Here is a 14,766-nt window from a genome sequence, read left to right as displayed (position 1 = left end):
AAATTAGGATTTTTTTTAAAAGAGAGAGAGAGAGAGAGAGAGGGAGAGAGAGAATTTTTTAATATATTTTTTTTTTTTTTTAGTTTTCGGCGGACACAACATCTTTGTTGGTATGTGGTGCTGAGAATCGAACCCGGGCAGCACACAGGCCAGGCGAGCGCGCTACCGCTTGAGCCACATCCCCAGCCCCAAATACTGTTCTTTCTGTTGGAATATTATGCCATCTTTTAGGTCTCACCTTAGATATCACTTCCTCTGGAAAAACTTCTGAGCCCCCCCATGAACGGAAGAGTAGCCAATTCCTTTGAACTCCCATAGGGTCCTGATCTTACCAGCAACGTAGCACCCATCATGCTGAATTATCATTATTTGTTTATGTGCCTGTCTTCCTCAAATTATAAAGGCAAGAATCATTGTACCTCCAAGCACCTCACATCATACCTAGCACATAACTGTGTGTTTTCAAAATGCATGTTGTACAATAATCATTTATTGTGTACCTATGATTGCAAGGCACAAATATCCTCTAATATTATTAAAATCCTATATTTTAGGAATAAGGAAACTGAGACTGAAAGACATAAGTGTGTGTCCAGGACTCCTTGTTAGTGAGCTACAGAGGCTGGGTTCAGACTTGGGCTGCCTATCTCTGAAGCCAGTGTGCTTTAGCACCGTGCCAACTTTGTACAGAATTCAGCTTCTACTTTAGTAGTGATGGGAAAAAGAAGAAGCATATTTAGTCTCAGAATGAAGATGAATTCAAAGAAAAGGAGGGTTAGGTGGTGTAGGCACGAACTGGAGGGGGAAAAGAAAACCTTGAATTTTCACCATTACCCATCTCTACTCCCTTCTTTGCCAAATGCAAAGACAAGTGTTCCTTTATCCCATTTGTGTAATCCATATCAATCAGGACTCTTGACTGCAAGCAAATGAAATCAACATGGTTAGTTTAAGAAGAAAAGGAGTTTGTTGAAAGTCTTTTAAGCCTGTCAAGAATTACAAAATATTTGGAGAACCAAGCTCATAAAATGTGCAGAAACTAAGGGAAGTGAGGCAATTGAAGCCACAGCTAAGGCCACACCACAGGAACTGCTGCCCCCTGCTGGACACTGGACACTGCCACCACTGCCAATGGACATGACCACTAGACAGAATAAATTCACTTGCCCTGGCTTTTGTATCACTTGCTGTTGGTTAAAAACCAAATGCTGAGTGGCCAAACTTGGGGTAGGGAGAGCAAGGGTTTAGTGTAATTTTTAGACAGAGGATAGGACCTGCCTCCACCAGGTTCCTCCAGAAGATTGCCCAACCTAGGAAAATACCTTACTCCTTGTTCTAAAGACATTTACTTACATTTCAGAGTAAAAGTCTTGGTCAGGAGGAAAAGATAGGTCAATGTGCCAACCACTCTGTAATACTGCTGGAGTTGCATTTCAGGGTTCCTTCCTGTGATGCACCCCCAATACATAAACATCTGGTAAACATATGCCTCTGATCACTTCACCCTGTGAGGAATTTGGATGCGGGGAACTGGTATTTTGATGTTCTGTGAGTAATAAATGGTCTTATCTCTGATCCAGAGATATTGCATTTCAGTCAGAATATAGATACAAAATATAGTAGTTATCTCTTATCTATGGGGGAATCCATTCCAAGTCTCCCAGTAGATGCCTGAAACTGTTGATTAGTATGTATACTGTTTCTTCGTATACATACATACCTATGATAAAGTTTAATTTATAAAAGAGGCACAGTAAGAGAGTAACAATGACTAATAGTGATATAGAACAATAATAACAATATAGTGTAATAAAAATTATGTGAATATGGTCTCTCTCTCCATATCCGATTGCACTGTGCTCACACTTCTTCCTGTGATGGTGTGACATGATACAATGCTTATATGATGAGATGAAATGAGGTGATATGATGTAGGTGTTGTTACAGGACATTAGGCTACTACATCAGGGTTACTTGAACACAAGAACTGTGACAGTGTACCTGATGACTGAGATGGCTGGAAAGTGACTAATGGGTGGGAAGTGTATACTGCATGGATGATGTCCTGAGCAGGACAGAGTATGACCCTGTGAGATCTCATCACATTACTCAGAATGGCATACAATTTAATGCTTATGAATTTTTTATTTCCAGAATTTTCCATTTAATGTTCTCAGACCTCTGTTGACCAGAGAGAACTGAAACTGGGGAAAGTGAAACTGAGGACAAGTGTGAACTACTGTATAAAATAACCCCTCCTGGTGGCAGTTGTTTAAAGTTCTGTATAGTCATTCCATACCCACTTCCATGTGGATTACTCAGGGAAAAGCTCTTAATTTCTAACACTTTTCTCAGATTTTAGGGTCTAAATTACTCCACCCCCAAACCCTGGCTTATGACAGTGCATACTCTATTACTAAGAATATCCAATTATATTTTTCCTTCTTGCAGAAGTTTCTACCTCTGATATGAAATACAGTAGCCGAAGAATCGAGGTAAGATTAGTTTTAACATTTTTGACTTAATTAAAAAGCAAAGAACTTTGGTTGTTAGGGACAAACTATCAAACAATTCAGAATCAAAAAGTCAACAATTATAGCTTGGAAAAATAAGAACTCATATAAATTATAGATTGGCAAATCATTCCTGAGAAAATCATCTCCTTCCTTATACATTGCTTTTCCAAGCTGTTTCCTGTCCTCAACATAATGAGGCAAGAATATTTTTTTTCAGAAATATGTAACTTATTTTTATGAAAACATAAAATATGAAACATAGTACAAAGTTAAAACGATACAAAGGATATACTGTAGAGTGAAAGATCTCTTATGTGACAAGAATATTTCTTTTTTAAAATATTTTTTAGCTGTTGATGGACCTTTATTTTATTTATTTGTATGTGGTGCTGAGAATCGAACCCAGTGCCTCACACATGCACTCTACCGCTGAGCCACAACCCCAGCCCCAAGAATATTTCTTATACACATTTTCATTTGAAGTAATTTAACTTATGTAGGAACTAGGTAATTCTTTTTTTCAGTGGTGAAAAGATGTTCTAATTTATAAGTAAAGCTTTTGAAAAGATATTTCAATTCTCAAGCTCCCTCACCCTTCTGTATCCAATGAGCTTTTCAGAAAATACTTATATATCAATATTGCTTAGTGTCTTAAAAAGGATCTTGTTTGCCTATAAATTGAGTGGCAGTTACTAGGAAGATATTTAAGCACTGGGAAAATCTGCCTGTATTTCCTAAGTTAATTTTGAGAAACGAAAAAAAAAACAAACAAAAAAAACCCAGACAATAAAACTGGGACCACGGGGCCGGGGTTGTGGCTCAGAGGTAGAGTGCTCACCTAGCATGCACGAGGCATTGGGTTCGATCCTCAGCACCTTGTAAATGTAAAATAAAGATATTGTGTCCACCTAAAACTTAAGAATAAATATTAAAAAAAAAAAAAAACTGGACCACACTGCATCTCACCTCCTCCTAATGCCAAAGTCTCTAATCATGTTCCTTTCCCTTCCTTCCTACACATAGGTGGTAATAGAATGAAAATTAAATTCATACTCTCAGGTTCCACACATGATCCATGCCTATAAATATCCTTATACAATTAGATGTAGAATCTGTATACATGGGAGAAGATCACAGCAAGAAGCACTGAATAGTCTATAGCTTCATGAGTACAGACAAGTGTTACACTGACCTCTAGAGGTTGGTAATAATAAAAACTAGCTTAGTCTGAAAATGGCAAAAAGGAACAAAAAGTTGTCCAGGTTGCTAACATTCAAGTAAGAAGTGTAGCACATTTACAAACCACCCTCAGAAAAAAAGAAAAAAAAACTCTGCAAAAAAAGATTGAGTATTTGTGTTCCAGATACAAACTTTGAGCTAGTTAGTAATAAAATGATCATTGTTAAAATAGATGCAGCCTCAATTTCTGGCTATTTAAAAAAAATCTTAATTCTTATGGAAAGTAAAAGGAGAACAGAAAATGTTTTAAAACTTTTAACATTTTACATTATTGAATAGCTTTCCTTTAAAATGCATAACCATGAGTCTTTAAATTTTTTTTTTTAAGGATTGTTTTACTTTAGCTCTAAAAATAAAAGCATTGGAAATGAGATTTTAGTGTTCTGGTTTTGCTGGCTTTGATTCTAGGGATAGAACACAGTCCTTATACATTCTAAGTATATCCTCTGGCACACTTCTGGCCTGAGGTTTTAGTTTTTAAAATTGTGATCTCTAGGATAGATATGTTTGTACTTTAAAGGCCTTCCTTAAAAGAGTATTAGAATCTCTACACAAGTCTTTAAACAAGTTAACATAATATTTATTTATGTTTCTATATTCATTATTTTTTTTCCTCTTTTCTTTTAGTTCCCTCTGCCTCCACTGTCACTCTTGCCCATGAGATCTGGTGTCCTCACTCTCCCCCAAAGTTACAAGTTCCCAAAAGAGAGAGAAAGAAATATTTCAAGCCTTACACCCTTCATACCTAAACTCCCAGCATCGGTCAGTTCATCTGATGAGTTTAGTCCAGCAAACCAGCAGCAGGAAGCCCCACTGAAAAGGTTGGTGGATCAGACTCTCAGGTTTTCTGATAGCTCCATTTGGTCAAGAAACATGTGCTCTTTTCGGAAGTCTGATCATCACAGGCAACACCTGGAGGTGGAGGTGAATTGGAAATCCAAGGAAAGAGAAGGATGGGACAACATGGAAATCTCTCTCTTTGAAAAAGGGAAGTCTTTGGTGTCCTTTGAGAATATTAAGGAAGGCAAACTTTCTACAGATAGGGAAAAGGATATTGAATGTCATGGTCCTGAAGTGAGAAAAGCAGAAGAGAACCCTCAAGATTTTTCATCAACAAAGAAAGAGGATTCAGCAGCCAGTAAATCTGAACAAAATGCAGAAACTGTATGTACTGTTCCAAGCAAGCTCCAAGAAGCTCAGCATTCAGAAATAACACCAAATGAGGATGAAGAAGTTAGACATGACAAAATTGATTCAAAAAGCTCTTCAGTATATAAGGGTGAAACAGTGAGACCAAGAGATATTTTAGAAGAGTTTACAGTACTTCAAAGCTTGTCCAGTGTAGTCTCTGATGGCCCCTTTGGAAAGCTTCCAGAAGGTCATAATGATATGGGGACAAATGTAAAAATATCAATGGCAGAAGCAATGAAACCAGAGATGAATGGGCTGGTGCCTCTTATCCACATTACTTTCCCTGGAGATGGAGTCCCCAAGGAAACAGCGATAACCAAGCCAAGCCTCCAAAAAAGGAAGAGCTCTATTCGTAACAATAGCTTCAATGTTCTTGCACACCAAGAAAATGACAAACGTAAGATGAAGACCCATAGAAGTAAGTTGGATTCAAAGACCAAGATAAACAACAGGACACCTCACAATTTCATGATTTCCATTCAAGCTTCTATTAAGCCTAATATGCATAAAACTAGCATAAAAACTCAGATTTTCCCTGCATTGGAGTTTGTTGACTCTGGCCCTCAGCAATCATCCAAGTTTCAAAGGAGAATGCCACCATTAGAAAAGAAGCAATCCAGCTATTGGACTCAGAAAACTAAAAAGCAATCATTTCCTTGCATATGTAAAAATCCAGGAATAAAAAAGCCATGTGTTCCTCTCTCTGTTCAACCAACAGAGCCAAGACTACATTACCTAGATCTTAAATATAGTGACATGTTCAAGGAAATCAATTCAACTGCTAATGGACCTGGAATCTATGAAATGTTTGGGACCCCTGTTTATAGTCACTTGCGAGAGGCTGAACGGCATGAAAACAAGTATTATCATGAGATATGTTCAGTTCCATCAGGCAGATGTATCTCTAATAAATGTCGATCTTCACACAGTGAGAGGAACAGCAACAGCAGAGCAAGACTTTCTCAGAAAAGACCACATATTAAACCTACAAAGCCTTCACTTGGCCTTAAACAAAAGCATAAAAGTTCAATTTCTAAGGAAAAGGGCTGCAAGGCTATAGGTAGCCACTTACAAGACATTGAAAATAGTAATGGTATTTCAGATGCAGATTGGCAGATACACTCTTCAGGAAATGTCTTTCTATCTTCCAAAGATGAAGTTCAGACTATGAACTTGGCCCAAACTCCTGAGCAGTTCCCTGAACAAAATGAGCTTCTTCCTGCCCTAGATATATCTATAGTTGAAGAAATATCTATGGAAGAGTCTACGGATGAAGGTGACATTTCCAATAATCAAATCCTTGCCACAAGTCTTAGAGACCTGCAAGAACTTGAAGAGCTACATCACCAGATCCCATTTGTCCCTTCAGAAAACAGCTGGGTCTTGCCCAGTGAGAAGAGTTCTAACAAGTATGCATTTGAAGAAAAGAATAATAATGCACCTCTTCATAAAATAGATTCCAGCCAAATGTTAACAAATTATCTTGAGTTTGATAGTGTTTTGGATAACCCCAAAACACTTGGGGGTTTCTCTTTCGAAGAGGAACAAGAAAATGCATCTTCCCAAACATATCAACACTGGGCACATTCTTTGGATCAAGATAGTTTAGCAAATAAGTCAATCACATATCAAACACTTGAAACAACTTTAAATGATGCAAATTCAATTTCCCAAGAAATTCTGGACTCAGTAAAGAAAGAAGAATTGACAGATGAACTATTAGGTTGTCTAGCTGCAGAACTGTTAGCTCTTGATGAAAAAGACAATAACTCTTCCCAAATGATGGCAAATGAAACTGATCCTGAGAACCTAAATCTTGTCCTCAGTAGGAAAGGAAATACTACCAAAGAACTGGGCAGAGAGACAACAAATGTCAGAATACAGGTTGGTATAATTAAAGATTCACCAGGGTGGGAAGAAACCTCAGAGACAATCTGGTTCAAACCCTTTATTTTCAAAAGAGGAGTCATAAACCCAAGACAACTAAATAGTTTCTTCAAGGTCTCATTGTTTGGTTGCAAGGTTAGAGTCAAGGTCTCACCCTCCAGGCCAATATTCCTTGCTTCTAGAATTGAGCTTGTCACTACAATGAAGTTACTTGGGATAAGTTAACATAGACAAACTATTTATTTAAATAATGTCTGTATTTTACTCAAGAAATATTTTATTCAATAAATAATCAGTACCAGTGAAGCAGCTCACTGTTTCATTCACATGAAGAGTCCCTGCACCTGAGTACCTGCTTTCAGATTGTTCATTCATTTATCACTGATGCCTACTATATTTATGGCACTGTGCTAAGAACTCTGGAGATAGTGGTATCTAATACTCAGCTATTGCTCTCAAGGAGGCATAACAAAAATACTGAAAAATAAATTAAACATTTTACTCAGCATGGGAGTTAACGGTGGAGGGGAGGAGAACAGAATATCAACAGATAGTCAGGTCTTATTTGTTTTGGCTTTAAAGACAGAAACAGTAGATTAAGTTAAAATGCTTTTTACTGAACACTAAGACAGATTATATTACACTATATCCACACTATATCAGCCACTTACAAGACATTGAAAATAGTAATGGTATTTCAGATGCAGATTGGCAGATACACTCTTCAGGAAATGTCAGGTATATTTATTTTAAAAAGCTGAGCAGAGGAACAAACAATGTAAATACCATAGCTAGGTTTATTAAGAAGTTACTACATGAAAGTCAGGCACATTGTATTCTCTCATTTTTATGCTTCATAATAGCTCTATAAGTATTGTAGGTAACAATGCATCCCCATATTGAAGAAACTGAGGTTTAGAAAATCATGCAGCTGGTATATGGTGGGGTCAGGCTGGTTCCAACCCCAGGAGAGATGAAAAAGAAGCATTTTTGGTCCCAGTCAGCCCAGTGGAAAAGTGGTCTTAAGTTCTTCAGAGGGATGCTTGTCTCCTGACTTCAGGGGCAGAAGCTCTCAAGGTTTACTGTGAATGAACGTAATTTCTTGGGAATCCTGTTAAAATGTGGATGTTGATTCAGTCTGTCTGGAGCCTAACAGGCTTCCAATAGTACCAGTGCAGCTGGCCTAGAGATCCTCTTTTGAGTGGTAGGGTCTTCAGGATTGTGGGTCTTCAGCTTCTTATGGCTGGTCTTGGACACTTGAATTCCTGTTGAGGCTGCCTGCATATGCGCGCGTATGTGTGTGAAAGAGATAGAAACTAATGATAGGTGTTTGTGTGTAAATATGTGTTTATATTAGTGTATGTTTGCATATGTGTGTATATTAGTGTATGTTTGTGTACGTATGTATGTGCTTGAGTGTATGTGTGCATACTGGAAATAAATGAAGAACACAAAAAGGCTATTTATTCAGAGTTTACTGTATCAAGGGAGTCAACCACTATTACTTGACAGAGACTCAAAGGCAGGCAGAGGAGAGGGAAGGATTTATAGTGGCTGCAGGTGTGTCTCTCAGTACATATGTGTATGTGTATATGTGCTATATATGCATGTTTGTATGTTTATAAATTATATAAGACTTCCTTCTACAAAGTAAATGAGACAAAATGTGTGGAGATGTGTACAGTTAGTAAGCCTGAAGCATACAAATAAGATATTCTTTGTGGTTAGTTTTGTGAAATCTGTGTCTAGAGATTACCCATGAGCAATGAGAAGAGCCATAGTCAGGTGCGTTTGAAAGGAAGACTCCTCAGTACTCTGCACCCCTTCTCTCTATCCCAACACTCAGAGTTCAATGGTGTCTTTTTGTCTCACTTTCCAGAGGTATAGTAATGGGTTCGGGATATATGACAGGGAAGAGAAATTTCTCAACTCAAATGAAAAGAAGACATTTTCTGAAAATAGTTTAAAGCATGAAGAACCTATCCTGTGGACTAAGGGTGAGATCCTTGGCAAGGGAGCCTACGGCACAGTAAGTTACCATAAAAACTAGAAATCAGAACTCCCTGTCCCTCCTCCACCCCTCTCTTCTCTAACCATCTTCCCCAAGTCCTCCTGCTCACACTCTTACTTCAAATTCAAACACTTTCAGTTGGAAGTAACAGAAAAACCAACCCAAACTGGCTTGAGGAAAAGGACATTTATTGCTTTATGTATCTGTAAGGTAAGGGGTTGGTCTGGCTCTTGTCACTGGTGATTTCAGGAGTCAAACCATATCATCAGGATCTGGTCACTGTCTCTCTGTCCACCAGGCTCCATGTAGTGGTACAGTGGCCATTTCATTTCTAGCTTTTCATTATTCCACATTCAAGCCCAGGGGAAAGAAATGTCTTCCTTCATTAGCTCCAGATGCTACCAGAAGTTGGCAGAACTCATTGCTGGGTGGAAAAACTAAAAGGTGTTCCTTGTGGTTTGTAAATTTTATAAAAATTTACAAAATTTTTATGAAATCTAAAATCTTAGTGGTCTAGATAGTATTTACAAAGACTGACCCCCAAATGAGACCTGCAGAGTCTCTAACTGGGGACATTTCAGGAATCAGTGAGAAGGTGGAAAAACACAAAACTCCCTGATATCACATCATAAGGGTGACTGCCAAGTCCTGTGTCCTCTCCAGGGAGCTTTAGATCTGACCTAACCCAATTATGTCTATTCATTGAATAGATTTACCAAACCACCATAGGATATAATCATCATAGACATCTTTGAGGTAAGTAATTTTACTTCAGTTTTACAGGTGACCAAAAAAATGAAGTCAGAAAGATCATACAACTTACTCAGGGGCTGGAAATATAGCTCAGTTGGTAGAATGCTTGCCCTGCATGCACAAGGCCCTGGGTTCAATCCCCAGCACCCCCCAAAAAAATTACACAATAACAACTTACTCAAAGTTACATGGCTGGAGAATGGTGAAGCCAGGATTCTAGTCAATCCTAGTCATTATGATGTCCATTGCCATGCTTCTTGCTCATCCTCCTCTTGGCTCAACTGAAACAGAATTTGCTTAAATACTCTATATTTAGGTGGAGATGTAGCAACTTAGAAGAACACAAGCTTTTGGAGGAGATGGGAAAGTCAAATGTCATATGAGGCATTTTGTAAACATGCCTTTATGTCATTTAAATTTAATAATCAAGTATTGGTTTGCTTTTAGGTATACTGTGGTCTCACTAGCCAAGGGCAGCTAATAGCTGTAAAACAGGTGACCTTGGATACCTCTGATAAATTGGCTACTGAAAAAGAATACCGGAAACTGCAGGAAGAAGTAGATTTACTTAAAGCACTGAAACATGTCAACATTGTGGCTTATTTGGGGACTTGCTTGGAAGAGAACATTGTAAGCATTTTCATGGAGTTTGTTCCTGGTGGCTCAATTTCTAGTATTATAAACCGTTTTGGACCATTGCCTGAGATGGTGTTCTGTAAATATACAAAACAAATTCTGCAAGGTGTTGCTTATCTCCATGAGAACTGTGTGGTCCATCGAGATATCAAAGGAAATAATGTTATGCTCATGCCAACTGGAATCATAAAGCTGATCGATTTTGGCTGTGCTAAGCGTTTGGCTTGGGCAGGCTTAAATGGCACTCACAGTGACATGCTTAAGTCCATGCATGGGACTCCATATTGGATGGCCCCAGAAGTCATCAATGAGTCTGGCTATGGAAGGAAATCAGACATTTGGAGCATTGGTTGCACTGTGTTTGAGATGGCTACAGGGAAGCCTCCACTGGCTTCCATGGACAGGATGGCAGCCATGTTTTACATTGGAGCCCACCGAGGGCTGATGCCTCCTTTACCAGACCACTTCTCAGAAAATGCATCAGATTTTGTGCGCATGTGCCTGACCAGGTAAGAAACTGAAAGTAGGGAGAGAGAGAGAGAGAGAGAGAGAGAGAGAGAGAGAGAGAGAGAGAGAAATACCCAGAGATTCCATGCAACTGACACTGGCCTTATATAATTTCTGACCCATTAAAAACGGTTTCATTTATGAAATTAAACAGGGAATGATTTTGTGCTGAAAGTAATCATGACTGAAAGGAAAGTGACCACAACACTTGGAGTGACCAAGAGATCTTTATTGCAGCATGGCAAAAGAGGAGAAAGAGAGACTGAAAGCAAGAGAGGGAGACAGAGTGAGCAAGAGAAGGAAGAGAGATCAAGAGAGGGAGACAGAGAGCAAGAGCAGGAGAGAGGGGCCCGGCAGGAGGGAGTTTTTATAGCCAAAATCTGATGGGGTCTCTGGGTCTGGATCATACAGTAGTGTCATATTCTGCCAGGCAGATTGGGCAGGGGTCAGATGTGGGTTTCTGTTGCACCAGACTGCTGGGGGTCGAGTATTCAGCCTTGAGTGGGGTTTGAGTGTTCAGCCTTGACACAAACAGGTGATAAAGGACCAGACAGAGGAGGATTTGAGTGAGTGGGTTATCCTGTAGCTACTGTTTGTTTAGCCTGCCCTGTAGACAACTTAGCTCAGCCTGTCCTGCACCTAACAATGACCATATTGGGTGACTGTCATTGTTGTCTCTAGGTATAGGGGGCTATCTGTCTGCCAAGAAATGTGCCCATCTCCCTTTCCCAGCACATATTTATCAGCCTATCCTGGTTGAATTTTAGGATGAGCACATGGACCAGAGCAAGAACATATACCCTAGGGGGTAGTTCTGGCACTGCTAGATGCAGACTCATCTTAAGTATCCCAGTGTAGGTTTTGTGGACAGAGCCCCAGGCACAGAACACACACACACACACAATGGTGCTGGGAATATCATAGGGAACAGAGCTAGATGTGGAGATTGGTCTTTGCTTTTACAATTACTGTAGTTGCTTTGTGTGAGTTTAACAATTACCTATTATTGACTCAAAGCTAGAAACCTCATTTTCTTTCAGTTTGTCATTGTGTTTACATAAACAATACAAACACAAAGCTCTTTAAAGGGAGTGGAATCTTTTATGGCTCTCCTTTTGAAACATTGCTTCATAAACTAAGCAAATACACAACTCATACCACTAATAATAAATTAACAGAGTTGTGAAGTGAAATGGTGTGTATAAATTGTGTATGGGGCACACAATTAAGACCGCATGTTTACTAACCATTAGGGAGAACACTAACACATCTAATTAGCATCATAACATATATAATAATTACCTCCTGAAATTCTATGGCAAAACCCTGAAGGACCCTAGCATCTCACCTGATTCCTATAAGGATATTCCTTAGAGGTGTGCATGTAAAGGATGAGACAGTCTTAAAGACTCAGGAAGAGAGGTGATCCGGTACAGACCAGGAGCAAGGCCTGAACAGGACAGAAGTGGACCTGGGAAAGTGGTAGGAAATAAATTGGATGAGGATACTGCTTTTAGCATTTACAATTTTAAAACATTGCAGTAGCTGGGACATCACTTAGTGTGCTCAGCATGTTTAAGTCCCTTGGTTTAACCCCCAGCACCAAACAACATTAAAAAAAAAATGATTAAGTGTTGACAGCTGTAGCCAAGAGGAAAATAGTTTTGAAAGTGCTCACGGGGGAAACTAACAGAATAAGCACAGCGTCAAGTCTGGTGTGTAACTGGAGAAAGGAGGGGACAAAGGGAAGGAGGTAAGGAGTGGAGCTGCCTGAGGTGGGGAATCAAAAGCACAGTTCCTTCTAAGTCTAAAAGGAGACAGTTTCCGGTAGGAGGGAATAGTGAGTATTTCAAATGCTGCAGAGACAAGGATGAGCTCATTAAATCTGTTTAATATCAAGAGGATAAATACTACAGGGCAAGGGGCCAAATGACTAAGTATTTAGGGGAAAACAAGTTTTGTTGCAGGGGGGAACTCACTAAGCTTGGATATGTTAGGAACATCTGGAAGGGATAAAAGAGGATAGCAGTTAGATGGAAAGGGAAAGATTTTTGAGGAGTGATTTCTATTTTGAAGGCAGGAGAAAGGGCCTCTTATGGTGATTTTTATTTTGAAATGATATACAAAAAACACCTAAAAGTAGTTTATTTCCATCTTCACCTGAAAAATGATGTGGTGGTCATTTTGCTTTCAAACTATCAAAAGCTAGCAAAAGAATGCCTTTGGCATAGCTCATTGCAGCTAATGATTGACAATTTCAGTAGTGTGCCAATTTGCTTATTGAGCAGGAACATTTCCAAAAGTTTTTAATTTCTTGAAGAAAAAACCCTAAATCACAATAGTACTCAGCAACCGTTTCCTTTTACTTTATGTTCATTTAAGAATGCCCAAAGTGGGGGCTGGGGTTGTAGCTCAGTTGTAAAGTGCTTGCCTAGCACATGTGAAGACCTAGGTTCAATCCTCAGCACCACATAAATATAAATAAAATAAAGTTAAAAAAAAAAAAAAAAGAATGCCCAACATGGTGGTATTGCAATTTATCACCAAAATGCACTTTGTGTCTACTTCCTAAAATTAAGTGTCTAAGTGTCTACTTTCAAAAATTTTTTTCAGTTCTGGATTCCAATGTTAATTTAAAGTACGTATTGCACTATACCCATGAAAGTGTGACTGTGTGTAAATCATACCCCAAAGAAATTGAACAAGAGAATAGAAAAGAGGGGCTTTTTTGGTTTGAACTACTACAGGTCTACCATTTAAAACCCAGATCTATGTTATTTAAGGTATTATTATTAACTCAGGTATTATTCTTAACTCCACTTCACTGATGAGGAAAATCTGAGTCATTAAGATTACATAGCTGAAAACTGGAGTCTGGACTCAGCCCAAGTCTGTTGAACAGTTGGTGGCTGTACTTTTATCTTCAAAGTCTGCACTGGGTGAAGTGCATCTTACAGGCACATTACTGGGTGCTGCTTCTAATGTGTTTTCCCTTCTTAGGGACCAGCATGAGCGACCTTCAGCTCTCCAGCTCCTGAAACACTCCTTCTTGAAGAGAAATCACTGAGAACACAAAGACTTTCTCCCCAGGCCAATGTAGATTCGGTTAATTCTTAATTGTGGGGAATGATGGTTAAGGACCTTTGTTTTCTTCTTGGAAATTGTCTACCCCAACTTAACCAGATCCTACGGTGTTACCAACAGCAAATTCTAGGTACATATTAGCAGCCTCAAGTTTCAGGCATGATTATTCATGTGTATAAGAAAGGTTTCCTAAATAACGATCTGTTCCAGTGTTTATGGTTTTGATTGTCCAGGAATCTATTGTTTTATGTATTTCCTTTGATTTTTTGCCTCTCAATTTTAATTTCATAAGTATACAATAAATTTAAAGACATTTATCTTGTCTTGGTGAGTAGAGACTATTAATTCTTGTAAAGGAGTCTACAAGAAAGTGGGGAAATTAAGTCAAAAGAGATGCTAAGACTGTTTACTTTGGCAGCAATGCTAACCTTAGATTCTAGGAGCCTTGAGGTCTACCAGGAGGTAAGTGCCTTGATGTTCCATGAGAGGGTCTCGAACTCTTAAGTTGTTGAACTATTTATTTAAGGTAGAGTCATAAGACTTTGGCTGCTTTTGTTGTAATTAATGCATAATATGATTTGACAGTTCTGCCTACCACACCTAGAACTGGCTAAGCCTAAACCAGCTGGCAGAACAAAAGCTAGATCTGGTAAGAGAATGAATCCACAGCATAAATTTTTCAGAGAACTTTGGTCACTTCACTTGAGTTAAAGTCATCCTTTTCTTACGGTACCAGGATTGAACGCAGCGGCACTCTACCACATCCCCAGCCCAATTTTGTATTTTAAAGACAGGGTCTGAGGGGCTGGGGATGTGGCTCAAGCAGTAGGGCGCTCGCCTGGCGTGCGTGCGGCCCGGGTTTGATCCTCAGCACCACATACAAAGATGTTGTGTCCGCCAAGAACTAAAAAATAAATATTAAAAAAAAAAAAAAAAAAAAAA

At 38.9% G+C, this 14,766-nt stretch overlaps 1 protein-coding gene across 8 annotated transcripts in view; it reads left to right on the top strand.

Moving 5' to 3' along the window:
* Map3k19 (mitogen-activated protein kinase kinase kinase 19) overlaps positions 1 to 14,147 on the top strand; it is a 54,658-nt gene extending 40,511 nt beyond the window's left edge. For 6 of the 8 annotated variants that reach the window (XM_048812189.1, XM_048812191.1, XM_048812190.1 and 3 more), the window contains 5 exons: positions 2,452 to 2,495; positions 4,383 to 6,830; positions 8,713 to 8,862; positions 10,045 to 10,742; positions 13,741 to 14,147. In XM_048812189.1, coding sequence (XP_048668146.1) covers positions 2,452 to 2,495; positions 4,383 to 6,830; positions 8,713 to 8,862; positions 10,045 to 10,742; positions 13,741 to 13,807 — 3,407 coding nt within the window. In that variant the 3' untranslated portion in view covers positions 13,808 to 14,147. Of the gene's footprint in view, positions 1 to 2,451; positions 2,496 to 4,382; positions 6,831 to 8,712; positions 9,601 to 10,044; positions 10,743 to 13,740 lie in introns of those variants that run through there. The other 2 variants (XR_007350899.1, XM_048812195.1) reach the window with 2 other exon arrangements.
* The last annotated feature ends 619 nt before the right edge of the window (positions 14,148 to 14,766 follow it).

The sequence above is a fragment of the Marmota marmota genome, unplaced genomic scaffold, assembly GCF_001458135.2.
Source record: "Marmota marmota marmota unplaced genomic scaffold, marMar, whole genome shotgun sequence".
NCBI classification, from domain to species: domain Eukaryota; kingdom Metazoa; phylum Chordata; class Mammalia; order Rodentia; family Sciuridae; genus Marmota; species Marmota marmota.
This window is presented reverse-complemented; position numbering and strand designations above follow the sequence as displayed.